This window comes from Malurus melanocephalus, unplaced genomic scaffold (assembly GCF_030028575.1).
Source record: "Malurus melanocephalus ecotype Western Australia unplaced genomic scaffold, MMel_1.1 scaffold_140, whole genome shotgun sequence".
Lineage (NCBI taxonomy): Eukaryota > Metazoa > Chordata > Aves > Passeriformes > Maluridae > Malurus > Malurus melanocephalus.
The window spans coordinates 240,985-255,248 of record NW_026623372.1 but is presented as its reverse complement, the minus strand read 5'-3'; the positions used below and the strand labels follow the sequence as shown (position 1 = coordinate 255,248).

The window sequence follows — 14,264 nt, the reverse complement described above, 5'->3', positions numbered from 1 at the left end:
CAACCTAAAAAACAATTATTCAACTGCTGCTGACCAGAAAAAGTAATAAAAATACTTCAGGTGTGCAGCCTGGTTGAGTTAAGTCTTCAGTCRGAACATGAGCTAAATAAGTTGCAGCCTTACCTAATTCCCAGTTATTTATGCTTTTATTCAGGCAGCTGATTTTAATTAGTGCAGCAAATGTAATATAGCATTGCTGTCTATCTTTAACTTGGTTATATAAAAAGATTCTTTTTTGCATATAATTTTGGCATTTAGTAGCCTGTGAGGTATCCACCTGAGTGAATAAGATGGAAGAATAGAGTGTTTCTATTTTTTTGCCAACTTCTATTTTTCAGAAAAATCTGATTGTATCCTTTCCTAAATAAGAGGACTTTGATGTTCTTCAGAAACTTCTGATGGATTTTATAGTTGAATTTTCCCTACAATTTTGCATAATCAAGTAAGCTGTTGACATTTTTAACAGCACTTGTGTTTATTGCTGAGATAGAATTGAATAGTACATGAAAACTTGTTTAATAGTTATACTGCAAAAAATAAAAAAAAATGAGAAGGGTTATTTTTGTTTATATATCTTTATTTTGGTTTTTTTTTCCATTTATTCTAAAAACCAGATTTTTGTTCAGTGAAAAGCTGCATATTTAATTTTGTTTTTAGTTCAAAACTATTCTTAAGTAAGATAACAAACCTGGTTTTGGGGGGTAACTCTTCAGTTAAGTGATGCTAATGGTGGCAGTGGCCTAAAGGGTAGACTTTCAGACTTTCTGTTTCTTAATGTAATTTAAAAATTGTTATATACTAGAAGTTCTGGGTTTGCTCTCTTACCAGATCATCCAAGCACATGGTGGGACAGTGGACCCTACCCTCACAAGCAGATGTACTCACCTTCTCTGTGAAAGCCAAGTCAGTAACATGTATGCTCAGGTAAGCCAGCTGTACTGGAGCATGTTTTCATTCTGTTACTGGAAAGGCAGGGCTTTGCACTGTGTACTTCATGCTTAGATTCAAATGTGAAGTTTTTCAAGATGTGTTTTAAAGATTTATGTTCTTTGGTGCATGCACAAACTTCCACAGTGCATGTAGTAGTAGAGTTTTTCCAGAGAGCCCTAAGGAAGATGCTATTAGAAGGAGGAGCCTAAAAAGCAGAGAAAAACAATTAAAACCAAAGCTTTGATTTGTAAAAAAAGTGTAAAATAAAATAAACATGTTATGGGTTTTAAAAGCTGTTTATGCCTGTATTTCTAGGCTTTAAGAGAAAGGAAGAGATGTATTACAGCACACTGGTTGAAYGCAATCTTGAAGAAGAAGAAAATGGTCCCGCCTCATCGAGCCCTTCATTTTCCAGTGGCATTTCCACCAGGAGGAAAGCCATGCTCTCAACATGTAAGAAGGAAAAGCTTACTTCTAAAGAATGCTTACTTCATTGCTTGCTTCATTACATGAGTAGTATTAAAACAGCTAGAAAATGCTTACTTGGGCAAAATACTCTTTTTTTTTGGCTTGGAGGAAACACTTCTGATAATCTCAAGGTGCTGTGTTGATGTGCTGCTGCTAGCTGTTTGTCAGTGCTTTGCAAGTCTTCCTGAGTTCAGAGTACTGAGGAGTAACACCTGCATTTGTGAATTGCTCTCAGATACTGAGGGGCAAAGATTGTATAAGTTGCATGGTAGCAGCAATCCCAGCTGCATAGTTTATAGCAGCAGGGTAACAGTATGCATTACCTTTASCATAACCCAATATTTTGAAAGGATTTTTGAGGGTTTTTCTGAGTCAATGCTTAGCAAATACCAAAAAGGAAGCCTGGACTGCTAATCAGAGGATAGGAGGTCACAATTCCATTGGCTGTGCAATGAGGAGTTGTGTAGAAGTGAAATTCTGTGGAATTGAAAACACTTAGTTCATTCAGAGGCACCTTGGAATGTCTTTATGTTGTATAAAAACAAAGTGSCAATGTCTAGGCACTGGATTTTTTTTGTGCTGGATGCAGACATATGGGATGACAGCCTTGCTAATAGACTATTCTGACAGACATAAAAAGAATATAACAATATGCATGTGAACTCAGTGGTTAGTAGTAAAGGTAATATGTAATGTAATAAACACAGTTTTAAACAAAATTACTGTTACCTTTTCCTAAAGAAAAGRAGAGAATTGCAAAAATGAATACCTGTCACAATTAAAGATAGTAATGGTAGATGTGTAATTACAGTTCACCACCTCTGATCACCTGGCACAGTTTATTTGGCTTCATGGCAGAGTAGAGCACAGTTTTCAGATTTTTAGAGTAGACCAAGTGTCTTTTGTGTGTCTCTATAAATAGTAGCAGAAGGAAGAGGTGAGATATGTTAGAAGAAAATTGGGCTCTGAGGTCTTTTATAATAAAACTGTAGTCTCTATAAATGACAAAAGGCTGACCAGAAGCATGAAAGTGATTCTTCCTGAGTCAGAACTGCTAGAAACCTGAAATTTTAAATTGTACTATTTGTAGCCTACAAGCCGTGCTTTAAGTGCTTATAGACCATATTGTGCATTTCATGGTAATGTAGAAAACTTAGTCATGGAAAAATATTTTCCAAGGGAGTGCTTTGTAAGTACCATCACTGTTCAATTATTTACAACTGTGTCTTTCTGTCTGCAGATAATCTCTGTGACAGGATTTGTTGAYAGTGACAGAGATGACCTCAAGCTCATGGCCTACCTAGCAGGTGCCAAATACACGGGCTACCTGTGTCGCAGCAATACAGTTCTCATCTGCAAAGAGTAAGTGCTTGACTCCATAGTCCTTCCTTTCTCAGCAATGTCTTGCCAGGTAGCACTCTCTGAATGTGAGGTGCTATGTATGGCTCATTTTAAGAGTGTTAATTTTAATCARTTGTGCAGTTTTCTAGCAATAAACTCAGTGATGTTGTTTCTTGAACTAAATTACAGCACATGCTAGTGATAAATTTGGTCTTCTGAAGACAAGCAAAAGCAAAGTAATTTCTATTTTTGCTCCTTCTAATATTTTATCAGTGATGCTGACTCTTAGGCCATCCATAAGTTAMATATCTTTTTTTAATAAGTGTTCTAAAGTGTTGGAGGAAGGAAAATTTAAATCCAGGTCTAACGATTCCATTTGCAGCAGGAATTCTCCCCTGACTGACACATAGAACAAAAACATTTTTCAGAGTATCTCCTCTGTCACAGTTAACACAGATAAGAGACCAGTAAAGAAATACCGCTATTTTAGGTTTGATGTTAGAAATTACTATTTTACCYATTTCTTTGCAATACAATTTATTTTTCTTCATCTCTGAACAAGGGCCAGYGGGTTGAAGTATGAGAAGGCCAAGGAGTGGCGGATACCGTGTGTGAACGCGCAGTGGCTCTGTGACATCCTGCTGGGCAACTTCGAGGCRCTGCGGCAGATCCAGCACAGCCGGTACACCGTGTTCAACCTCCAGGATCCGCTCTCTCCCAGCCAGCATCTAGTGCTAAACCTGCTGGGTAAGAGTTGCACTCACAAAATCCTCTGTTCTGCACCAATTTTTTGTGCCTGTTTAATCAGCAAAAGTGTGTTTCCTCTGTTACAAATTACTTGGTAATGGTGTCATTTTTGTTCTGTTTTCTAGATGCTTGGAGAGTCCCATTAAAGGTGTCACCAGAACTTCTAATGGTACGTTGAATTATTGTATATATRCAGCTACTTTGTTAAGATCATAAGATCACTCCTTGCCCATGCTGAAGCTCCTGGTTGTACTTTCTGCTAATGTTCTGTTTTATTCTGAGTAATCTGAGAAATAATCTTCAGAATTAAGGAATTGTAGTGGGATATGCAGTTGAATGAAGTTGCTGTCAATACATCTTGGGCTAGGTGTTTCACTCTTCAATTTCTAAATCACACCTTTAGAAAGGGCTTAGTATTTTTTGAGTCAGTTCCTAACATTCTCTTAATTAGACCACATAACAGGTTTTAAGACAGAACACCCAAAATCAGTAAGAATTTTGTTAGAATATTGACTAAATTTTAAGTAGGATACATAATGTAAATTAAGGGTGGAATTGCATTATATTGTTTCTGATATACACCAAGAACTAAAAGCATGGGTATATATACCATGTATTTTATAATTTAAAAATATACTGTGCATTAAAAAGTGTAGTTGATAACCCTGGAATAACAGTAGGAGAAATGAACAATGAAGAGTTGTACATTGAGAAACATACAAGAGAGATCATTTTTGTTATGTAGGGTATTCTGTGAACCATGCAAAACATGAGATRCATATTCAGAATAAGCTGCATTTTCCATCTCAGCTTTTAAACCTATCTCATGTTTTTGTTTTGTAAGTTTTCTTCCCATTTTAGATTTATACTTGGTAAGTTTTCACAGTATGACTTGAAGTAGATAAATACCAGTTTAGACTAGTGAACTTTCAGTTCATGTGTATAACAGGTGACTGCCAGATAACATTTTATATTGCACAAAAATGTTATGCCACACTTCTTGTGTTCTGTTTCAGTTGYATCTCAGTCACTTTATAAACTCTTCAGAAAAGAGGTGCTTTGTTGCTCTCAAAAGTTAATTTGTACTGCTTTAAATGGGCAATCAAGACACCGTTGCTGTAATACCTTTCAGCTTTAGAAATAGCCACTATTGTATTCCTGCCAAGTTTGGAACATTCTTCTTGTAAACCCCTGTGKAATTGTTTTGTGGGCCTATAGGAAATTAATTTTTAGAAAACCAAATGCATTTAAAAATTTGTGGTTGTCATATTTTTGTGAAAAAGGATGCATTCTACTGCTACCACAAGAAGGTTCAGCATGCAGTGTTAGTATTTAAAATGGATTTTAACTAACTCACTTTTGGGTTCGTTACCACCACGCGTTGCATCCACACTGCAGTTTAAAACTGGACACCTTCTCTGTGTGAGTCAGTCTYACCAGGTTGTGGTCCGTGTTTTGTCTTGTGTGGCAAATGGAGACTTCAGGGGTCAGATGGCTAATTTATTACCTCCCCTTCCATATTTATTTGGGGACCSTTCTTGCTCATGTGAAGTGGGAATCTTGTAACTTAGATTGAAAGGGACTTCTGGAGAGAATCTGGTCCAGCTGCCCTGTAGGTCCACACATGGGAATACGGTTTGGTAAGAGAAAATGCTGGGCATGTGGAAATGTTAGGGAAGACAAGGTACTTCATTGCCTTCACAGTAGGTGTCTGTTTGTTTTGGGATTTGGGGTCCTCTTCTGGGGACAGCTGTCTTGTCAGATGCTGTTGATGCCATCTACCTCTTGCATTTTCATGGTTGAAATGTCTATCAGAAAGTGAATGTATGCTCTTTTCTTTCCTGCTGCTCRTACTATGGGCATTCTAGCATAAAAATGCCTGTTCCTGAGAGCAGGAAACAAGCCCCTATGGCTTGTTGCTCCCAAAGGAACATTCTTATAGCAAGRCTGGGACACTGCTGCCTGTCTTTCTGGTCATGTGCTGCTAGCATACTTCATTGAATTTCAAGTGTCATTTTGAAGGTTAAAAAGGAATAGATGTCGCATGCTCCTGCACCTGAGAGCTGTGTCTTCAAGTTACTCAAGGACAGCCTAAAAGCTGCATTTAACCACCCCATGGCTCATGTTCTAGAGGCTGATCTGGTACTGGGGAGGTGGGACTKCCTATCCAGCTTCTGTTTATGTACTTAGGGAACTTGAGTGTAAAGCAATATTTTCTGGGATGTTGCCATTCCATGAAATTTAGCACCAGGAAGAATATTGCAGTCTACATATACTTAACAAATTGACAGGCTTTTCAGACTCTTTCAGTTCTTCGACTTTTCCAGTGATAATTATCAGTGGATAAAGGAAAAATAGTCCCACAATATTTTATTTGGTGCACACTTACAGGGTTTCATAAGTGTGTGGAGAAGCTTTGGCTAATGCTCAGCTTTGCTCTTGSGTTCATTGTGTAAGCAGTAGGTACCTTGTGTGTTCAGCAGCATGTCATTTTCATTTGTGTTTTATTCAGGATAGAAATTGGTTTCCCTGYTTAATTCACATCTAAACATGTAACTGGTCTGATTTCAGGGTGTAAGGTTGCCTTTGAAACCAAAGCAAAATGAATCCAGTCTTCAGCCAGCTTCCAAAAGACCGAGGTAAGAAAAGCGAGCAATCAGTTCCCATAGTCTTTAATTGACTGTTCCTTAGAAGCATCAGCTGCCCATCAGCCTGCTCCATCAGTGAATGCTCAGTGAAGCATCAGTGAATGCTCAGTGAACTGCCCTGCTCAGTGAAGTTACTGTCAATGAGTTTTGGGCGTTGCCAGTTACTCAACTGGCAGGAATAAAATAGTAACTAAGAGAATAAAGTAGTAAGAGAGTGCAGAAAGAGGAGAATGTTATGTTCTCTGCATGTTGGTTTTTTCTTCAGAAAAATCCTGCCTTATTCTGATTCATCTGCATTCRTTCTGTTGGTAAAAGTTGTAAGAATGTGCATGTCTAATTTCAAAATTACAGTCAAACAGCTTTGGACCCAAACTTCACATTTTGCTGTATTTCCTGTATTTTGTAGGATTGAAGACTTGCCGCCACCTACTAAAAAGCTCACCCCTGAGCTGACACCAATGGTGCTCTTCACAGGGTTTGAACCTATGCAAGTGCAACAGTACATTAAGGTGACTTTGAAGTTTATCTCTTGTGAATGACATTGAAGCATCTGACAACTTTTTTATTGATATTGAATTTTTGCTAAGACTTGATTAGCATATATCTAGTGGATAAAAACCCATACTTACTGGTCCTGAGGTTAGAGTAGGTTTATGTGAAATGAATTTTATTTGGTAGCTGTTCTCCTTTAATTAAATACTTTACACTGCTGTGCTACTTGCTTTTTCTTTCTGTAAAACTGCTTTAAAAAGCAAGAAAGGCCTCTCCACATTTGTTTTTTAATCAGCAAATTTCAAGATGAGAAAAATAATGATGGTTTTACTGGATAAGACCCAAGATTCTTCTAGTGGAGTTGCTATCTGTAGTACCAAATGCTTCAGAGAAAGCTGATGACAAAGCTTATGGCAGGTGTGAGATAAGTTCCTATGGAGGTTTGGTTCTGTTCTCTAATAAAGCTGTACCAAAATTAACTGTAAATAATTTATAACATTCAGATAATGAGAAGCAAATGAGCCGTAGGTTGAGTCCACTACATTTCTTAGAAATACGCACTTTGGTGTGCTCAAAAATATATAACATTTTCTTTATTAYACCTAGACTTGTTTTAAAAGTGGTTGAAGTTCAGAGCTTCTTTTCCCCTTACTGTTTGCATTTGAAACTTGATAGTAAATATTTTGGAACATAAAATGTTTTTCATAAAGTTCCGGTGTCAACTTGTCTTTTTGGTAGAGAATTGTTTTGGTAACAGCTACAGCTCACAAATTAAAACAATCTACTTCAGCCTCGAAGTTTGTGAAGTTAAATGTAAATCTGGCAGCACTAATGCAATCAAAACTTTGCAGAGTTTGGATACCTAACAGGGGCTGAATTTCTTCTCATATTCTTGAGATGGAGGCATAATCTTTCTGCCTGTATGGCCAAAGTCTTCCTTCCACATCACAGTGGAAATCTTGCAAGGTCTGCACTCACAGGTAGAAGTGTTTGAGGTGAACATAGCAGCAGCAGCCTTTGCCTTTCGGAGGGGTACAGTGTACTGTTCACAGGGTGTTTACACATACCAGGAAGGAAATAAATAGTGGAGAGGTTCAGAGTCATTGAATAATACTTTTGTGTGTAATCTTTATGCAAACCATCAGAGCATGGTAAAGAAGGACTAAAAGCAACTGTCCCTGTCTGTCCTACAGACATCATTATCAGAACAATAGAGTGTACAGGGCTGCCAGAGACCTCTTAGGGCTTCTAATCCACCCCTCAGGCTTTCTTGCTTTGGKACTCCCAAGAATTCATGTTATAAGATCACCCTACTCTGTTAAATATTTATGCTTACAGATATTGGTGTGAATTTTATTTATTTGTGCAAAATGGTTGTCTTAAAGAATCAGAAATCCAGGGTGCGTAGTTACTRAAGCTGTCCAAATATTTTTTCATTCTTGAAAATTTTTATGAGGGGCGCACTCTGACACCTAGGGTAATCTGATGTGCCTCATCAGCTGATTCATTGTGTTACTCATTTCTTCAGATAATGACTGGCTTAACTGRTAAGATAGCAACAATGAGGAGCTAGTTTGAGTTTGGTGGTTTACGYCAAACGAAAAGGAATAGTTGTTCGGTGTTACCAAAAATGCCTGTGGAATATGTGTTTTTCAAAAGATGCTTTTCTCTTTCAAGAAAAGCCTAACAAAATTAAGTTTGCTGTAGCTACAGTRTGTACCACATCTTCCATAGAAAAGGGCAAAATTATTGTATATTCTTACTGCTTACTTAAATTTTTTATCATGTTTCACTGAAAAAAAAATAAAAATTGTATCTTATGGATATATCCTTGCTTAAAAATAAAGAACAACCCAAAATCAAAWAACTTCAGAAGCAGGGAATAGTTTTCAGTCTTGATAGGTGATRTTTATGTCTGGAAATACTTGGATTTTCAGTGGCTGTAAATTCTGTGAGAATTAATCAGCTTGACTAAAGGAATGACTGTAACGCAGAAATCTATATTTWCTATTTCATTAGGAGCTTCTAGTTTAATTTATGGTGCTATTACATTTAATTTAAGTTTTTCCTCCATTTTTTAACAACTATTCCATTCTGATTTGTGTTTTGTACAACTTTCAGAARCTCTATATCCTTGGAGGGGAAGTAGCAGACTCTGCCCAGAAATGTACCCATCTAATTGCCAGTAAAGTGACCCGAACTGTCAAGTTCCTGACAGCAATTTCTGTAGTCAAGCACATAGTAACTCCAGAGTGGTTAGAAGAGTGTTTCAAATGCCAGAAATTTGTTGGTAAGTTAAATTAGTATCAATTCCTRTATAAAATAAAGGCTCATTGACAAGAATATGTGAATATACTTTGTTGTTTTGTCTTCTGACTTCAGTGTTTCTTATCAGTTTCCTAAAGRGTTCAGCTTTTGAAAGCAGAAATTTTAATTCCACAGGAAGTCTGATTATCATAGTTCACACCTCTTGAAGTATAATTTGCAAAGTTTTTAAATAGTTTTATTAAAAGCTAGTTTGTATTCCACTTGAGTTAGGTTTTGCTATAATGGTTAAGCAAAGCTGTCACAAGAATTATGTGGGGTTTGTTTTTAAAAATCAAGCTCTCTTTTAGGAGAATATTTTGTTTCATTTAGTTTTCATTTGCTTTAATACAGTTTCTTTCTCTTAAATGAAGGAAAAACATACTTTAAAGGTTTTCTTTAGGATGATTACATTATTGGATGTTCTTAAGTTATGTAGTTCTTTCTTGTGTAGCCATTTTGTAGATATTCACCTGTGGCTGCATTATTAATTCACCCTTTCTAAAAGGGTAATTTTTTTGTTTATTATTGTTTGTTGCTTTTCATATGATTTTTTTGTAAGAGGAAAATGTGGGACATCACTGGCTAACCACCATAAAGACTTGAATCTATGCATAATTAGCCAATAAACCAGCAAACGTTTTATAAGTCTCAAGAAGGCAATTTGCTTACTTCAGCATCAGTGAACTGAGAAATCGATTAATTTGAGAATTCTTTGAAGATGAAGAAAGTCAGGCCATTTAGGATGACTGTTGTGATCTAATACTTAAAGTAGTTATTTACTGCAATTAGGTTGATTTGTAGCTCCAGTTTTGTACCTACTACCATGATGGAAAATTGCAATGATTTACAAAAATTGTGTCACTTTCTTCCAGTGTCTTTTGGAAGAGTATTAACATTGTCTCTTGCAAGTTGTCAGAATTGTCCCTAGACCAATTTGTTCTCTGTATAATTTTTTTGTTTTGGTCTTTAGACTTAGGGGCTTTGGATTAAAGTGGATTTCGAAGTAATTTCTGACATAGCTTTTGTGGAAGGATAAAGGTGGAAATTCCATCCCTAATGAAAAATGGGCTGAATAACAGGACAAGTAAAACAGATGGAAAGTTGTTTCTGTTAAGACTGTGAGCACTTGAAGACAGTTTCTGGGCTCCCATAGTGGTCACAGTAATTTGAATTTAGACTTAATCCTTCTCCTTTATTTGCAGAGAGCCAAARAATAAAAATTTGTGAGTGTCTCCAATAAGTTAGAAAAAGGAACTTGATAGGACAGGATAGGATTGGATTGTTATCCAATCATAATCCAATCCTTGATAGGAYAGGATTGTTGTGAGGTATGTAAGTGTAAAGTATAGTTTAATTCTCCAAGTAATTGGGGGTCATCATTGTAAGAAGCCTAATAAGAGGGGGTATTKTAATCATGTTAAATTATAGTCGGTGTTTGCCATTCAGAACCACTCTGCCACCAAGATGTTCTGCTCAGATTCCGTCCTGAGCCATGTAGATGTTTGTATTTTGTGTGCAATGTCATCAGTCTTTCTTTTTCAGATGAGCAGAACTTTGTGCTCAGAGATGCTGAAGCTGAGGTGCTTTTCTGCTTCAGTTTGGAGGAGTCTCTAAAGAGAGCACAAGTAGCTCCACTGTTCAAGGTATGCAGTTTAACATAACATTTAAACACTTGAAGTTTTTCAACCGAGTTTTTGCTGCATTGGGACCACAGGTTTTATAGCTAAAAGCCATAGAGGAGACTGGCATATAACATGAAACATTTGTTGTAAATTTTCTTTTTGACTTTATGCCTATTTCCTGCCTAATCATCATTGGGGTGGATGGATGTAAACTCTCTGAATGACTGGATCCTGTTGATRTTACCAAAGCACACTCAATATATTTGTTCCCTTCCAAAATTTAGAACATTGTTCTGTTATCTGTAAGAAGCCACTTTATGGAAGGGTCTTTTTTTCTCTGTTCTTTTTCACACCAGCCTCATAGTCAGAGCACTTACCCATAAAAATGGGAGTCTGYGAGTGGATTTGCCCTCCAGCCTCAGGGAGTTCCAGTGTGATTCTCCTTGGAGACTGCACTTTCCACCGGTCTCTTTGCTAGGATGGTGCAAGATGTTTTCATGTCTCTGGTTAAAATTTCAGTACAGTGCAGAGATGTATCTGGAGATCTGAGTTGCTAAAGATTCTTCAGCCTAACCGATTTACAGACTGTTTATTGAGGTGAACCACTTAAAAGMGGTGTTTTTTTTCGACCTGTGATGAGTAAGGATGTATATATTCTATCAGGTCTAAATGGTACATTTTGCTCTCAGTTTTGCAGACTAAATAGCAAGGTGTTTTCTGTTCTTTTATTCCTAGCTGATAAACAGAGATAATCTACCTTATGATCTGATCACCTATCTCAGTGAAGTAGTAAAATAATTTTATTCAGAAAATAATAAATTGGCTGTTAATTAAAAGGTAAAAGTTCATTTGTAACACTTGAGATGTCCCTGTGCTCAAAGAAGCAAGGAGCATTATTCTTACGAGTTTTACCAAGCTGCAGTTGTTACTTTACAGGTGTGGAAATAGGGACACCTGAACTGTTCAAATTTATCAAAATGGTGTGTTTGCCCCTCCAGGGGAAATATCAGTAGTAATTCAGGACATTAACTGATGAATCTTTAATCAGGACATTAACTGATGAATCTTTAATCTTTGTCCATAAACCCAACCCCATATTACAAAGTTTGCCCTGTTGTGTAAAAGAAGTGTGACATAACATGAAAATTTCATGTGTTGCAGAAATCAGTTAACCAAAGSTTTTTTCTTTTTCTTCCTTTTTTCTTTTTAGGGAAAATATTTTTACATTACACCTGGAATTTGTCCCAGTCTTTCCACCATGAAAGCTATTGTGGAATGCGCAGGAGGAAAAGTATTATCTAAACAGCCTTCTTTTCGAAAACTCATGGAGCATAAGCAGAATAAAGTGTGTTCAGTTTCTTTCTATAATTTACTGGTTATACCTTACCATGTTCTTCTGAGCTTACCATGAGTTTCTTTCCTTTAGAGTTTGCCRGAGATAATCTTGATTTCCTGTGAAAATGACCTTCATTTATGTCGAGAATATTTTGCAAGAGGCATAGGTATGTATAAGCTTTTGTTGTGAATTAAATAGTGTAACTTACTTTGATTTTGTTTTCTGTTTTATTATTATTATTATTATTATTATTATTATTATTATTATTATTACTATTATACAAATATAGAGATCTTTTGAAGCTTTCAGGTAGTAGTAGAGGAATGCATGGACTATCCTGCAAACCGTGGAGAAATCTGAGCCAGCTGTATGCTGGACATATCTAATAGTTAATTTATAAAGGCAAGTCACCACAAATCCTGGAAGGGTAGGCTGGATCTTGGGATTTCAGTCATGTTTAGGCAAAGTTCCTGTGTTGTGTGTTTTAAGCCCAGAAGGCAACTCAGTACCACACTGTGGCTCACTGCACTGCAACATGGGAGGGGAAGAGAACTGAAAAAAAAAGTAAACCTCATGGGTTTATGGGGGAAATAAGATAATACACTGCTAACACTAATAACAACATATTTAACAATATGTTAATAWTAATAACAACAATAACAATAACATATTTAATAATAAAAATTGTAATGTTGTAATAATAATAATGAAAGACAGAGGAGTGAACTCCAAGAGATACAAATGGTGCACAGCATAATCTGTGTCAAAACCAGGGCACTATCTCAGTATTCATCAAGTAACTTAAAGATTTGGGGGTTTTTGCTTAAGGTATTTCTCCTTTAGTGTAGATCYCCAAGAAGTTGTAATTATTAACAGGGCAAATCTGGTCTGTGCAGTGTCAGGTGTGATGGCTGATGATAGGGCCCTGGTAGTGGTGGGGTGAGACCCCTGTGCATCTTTGCAGGAAGGCAAGAAAGGTCCAGAACAGCCCCTCCTGACACACCTGCAGAATGGCACAGAATTTCTGTGTAGGGTGTGAACTGTATGAATGTTTTTGATATTTCCAGATGTCCACAATGCTGAGTTTGTCCTGACTGGAGTACTCACTCAAACACTGGATTATGAATCATATCCTTTTTTGTGTAAAGACATTCTGCTGCTTAGGAAAGTATGGTTTACTAATTTTTTTCTTAATTAGGAGCTAATTCACTTTAATTTTGTAGGATATGTAATGTTTACCTAATGGAGGGGTAGTTTAAAACCCAAAAGCCTAGCTTAAATTCAACATGGGATTAATTCTTGATAGGAAATACTTCAGGGAGGCTGGGAGGTAGGGTGGTCACAAAGGAATAGTAAATATTAGTAAATAGTAGAACAAATTAGTAAATAGTAGAATATTAGGCAACAGGAAAAAAACTTTTTACTAAGGAAAATGTTTGGCACAAGTTACTTTCAGATGAGGAAAAGAATCTTTTTACTGAAGATTGTAGACCCTCTTTGGTAAATGCAGTGGAAGGACCAGTAAGGCCTCTCTGTCTTCGTGCATGTTTTTTATAGAAGCTGTCATTTCTTACAGTTGTTCTTTCTTAACAAGCTTACATATAAATTTACTTGATGGATAGTAAAATGCCTTACTGCTCCGGAATCCTTGGAGCATTATATCTAGCTGTTCAGCCATTGTACAAAGCAACTAGAACTTCCTGTGGATGCTGTTTTCCAGCTGTTTTCCTAGGGATGATGAGCAGTTTAAAGCAGGAAAGCAAAAATAAACTGCATCTTTTTTAGGATGTGTAATTTTATTATGCTGAAACATAATTTACTATGTTTTGTATTATACTACCGTTTTAAAAGAGCCCACTTTAGGTATCATGATGAGCCCATTTTTAAGCGTTTTAAAATAAATTATGGTACTTTAGCCAGAAGTGTAATTTGGATGTAAAAATAAAAGGGCTTGCTATCTATTAAATTATGGATGTTGAAGATGAAAATGTTTTGTACTTTATTTTTATTTCTTATACTCTATTTTGTTTTATATTGATATTTTGCCCACATTTGAAATAAATGTACTTTTAAATGTTTTACTCTATATTTTAGTGGTCGTTCATTTTTTTGAATACTGTGCAACAATAGCACTCTGGTAAGAGTAAATTACTCAAATCTTTTTCCAAGCAATGTGAAATTATTTTAAGCTTATTTTACCAGGTATGTTTTAATATATGAATCCCAGTGCTTTAAAGGGAAATTGTTGTAAATGTATATATGTGTTTTTACTGAAGCAGAAAAGAAGCTTGAAGGAAGGAGAAACCTATAACCCTGCATTACACTGTTGTGATAACTTTTTGTTTGTATAGTGAGTTTTACTAAATAAATATT

General features: G+C 36.3%; 1 protein-coding gene across 2 annotated transcripts in view; it reads left to right on the top strand.

Annotated features, from left to right (window-relative positions):
- PAXIP1 (PAX interacting protein 1) overlaps positions 1–13,977 on the top strand; it is a 32,345-nt gene extending 18,368 nt beyond the window's left edge. For both annotated transcript variants that reach the window (XM_057371065.1, XM_057371064.1), the window contains exons 9-21: positions 829–924; positions 1,246–1,383; positions 2,639–2,760; positions 3,302–3,486; positions 3,612–3,655; positions 6,058–6,125; positions 6,541–6,643; positions 8,748–8,916; positions 10,476–10,576; positions 11,766–11,900; positions 11,982–12,057; positions 12,959–13,023; positions 13,495–13,977. In XM_057371065.1, the coding sequence (XP_057227048.1) occupies positions 829–924; positions 1,246–1,383; positions 2,639–2,760; positions 3,302–3,486; positions 3,612–3,655; positions 6,058–6,125; positions 6,541–6,643; positions 8,748–8,916; positions 10,476–10,576; positions 11,766–11,900; positions 11,982–12,057; positions 12,959–13,023; positions 13,495–13,506 (1,314 nt within the window). In that variant the 3' untranslated portion in view covers positions 13,507–13,977. The remainder of the gene's footprint in view (positions 1–828; positions 925–1,245; positions 1,384–2,638; positions 2,761–3,301; positions 3,487–3,611; positions 3,656–6,057; positions 6,126–6,540; positions 6,644–8,747; positions 8,917–10,475; positions 10,577–11,765; positions 11,901–11,981; positions 12,058–12,958; positions 13,024–13,494) is intronic.
- Positions 13,978–14,264: the final 287 nt, after the last annotated feature.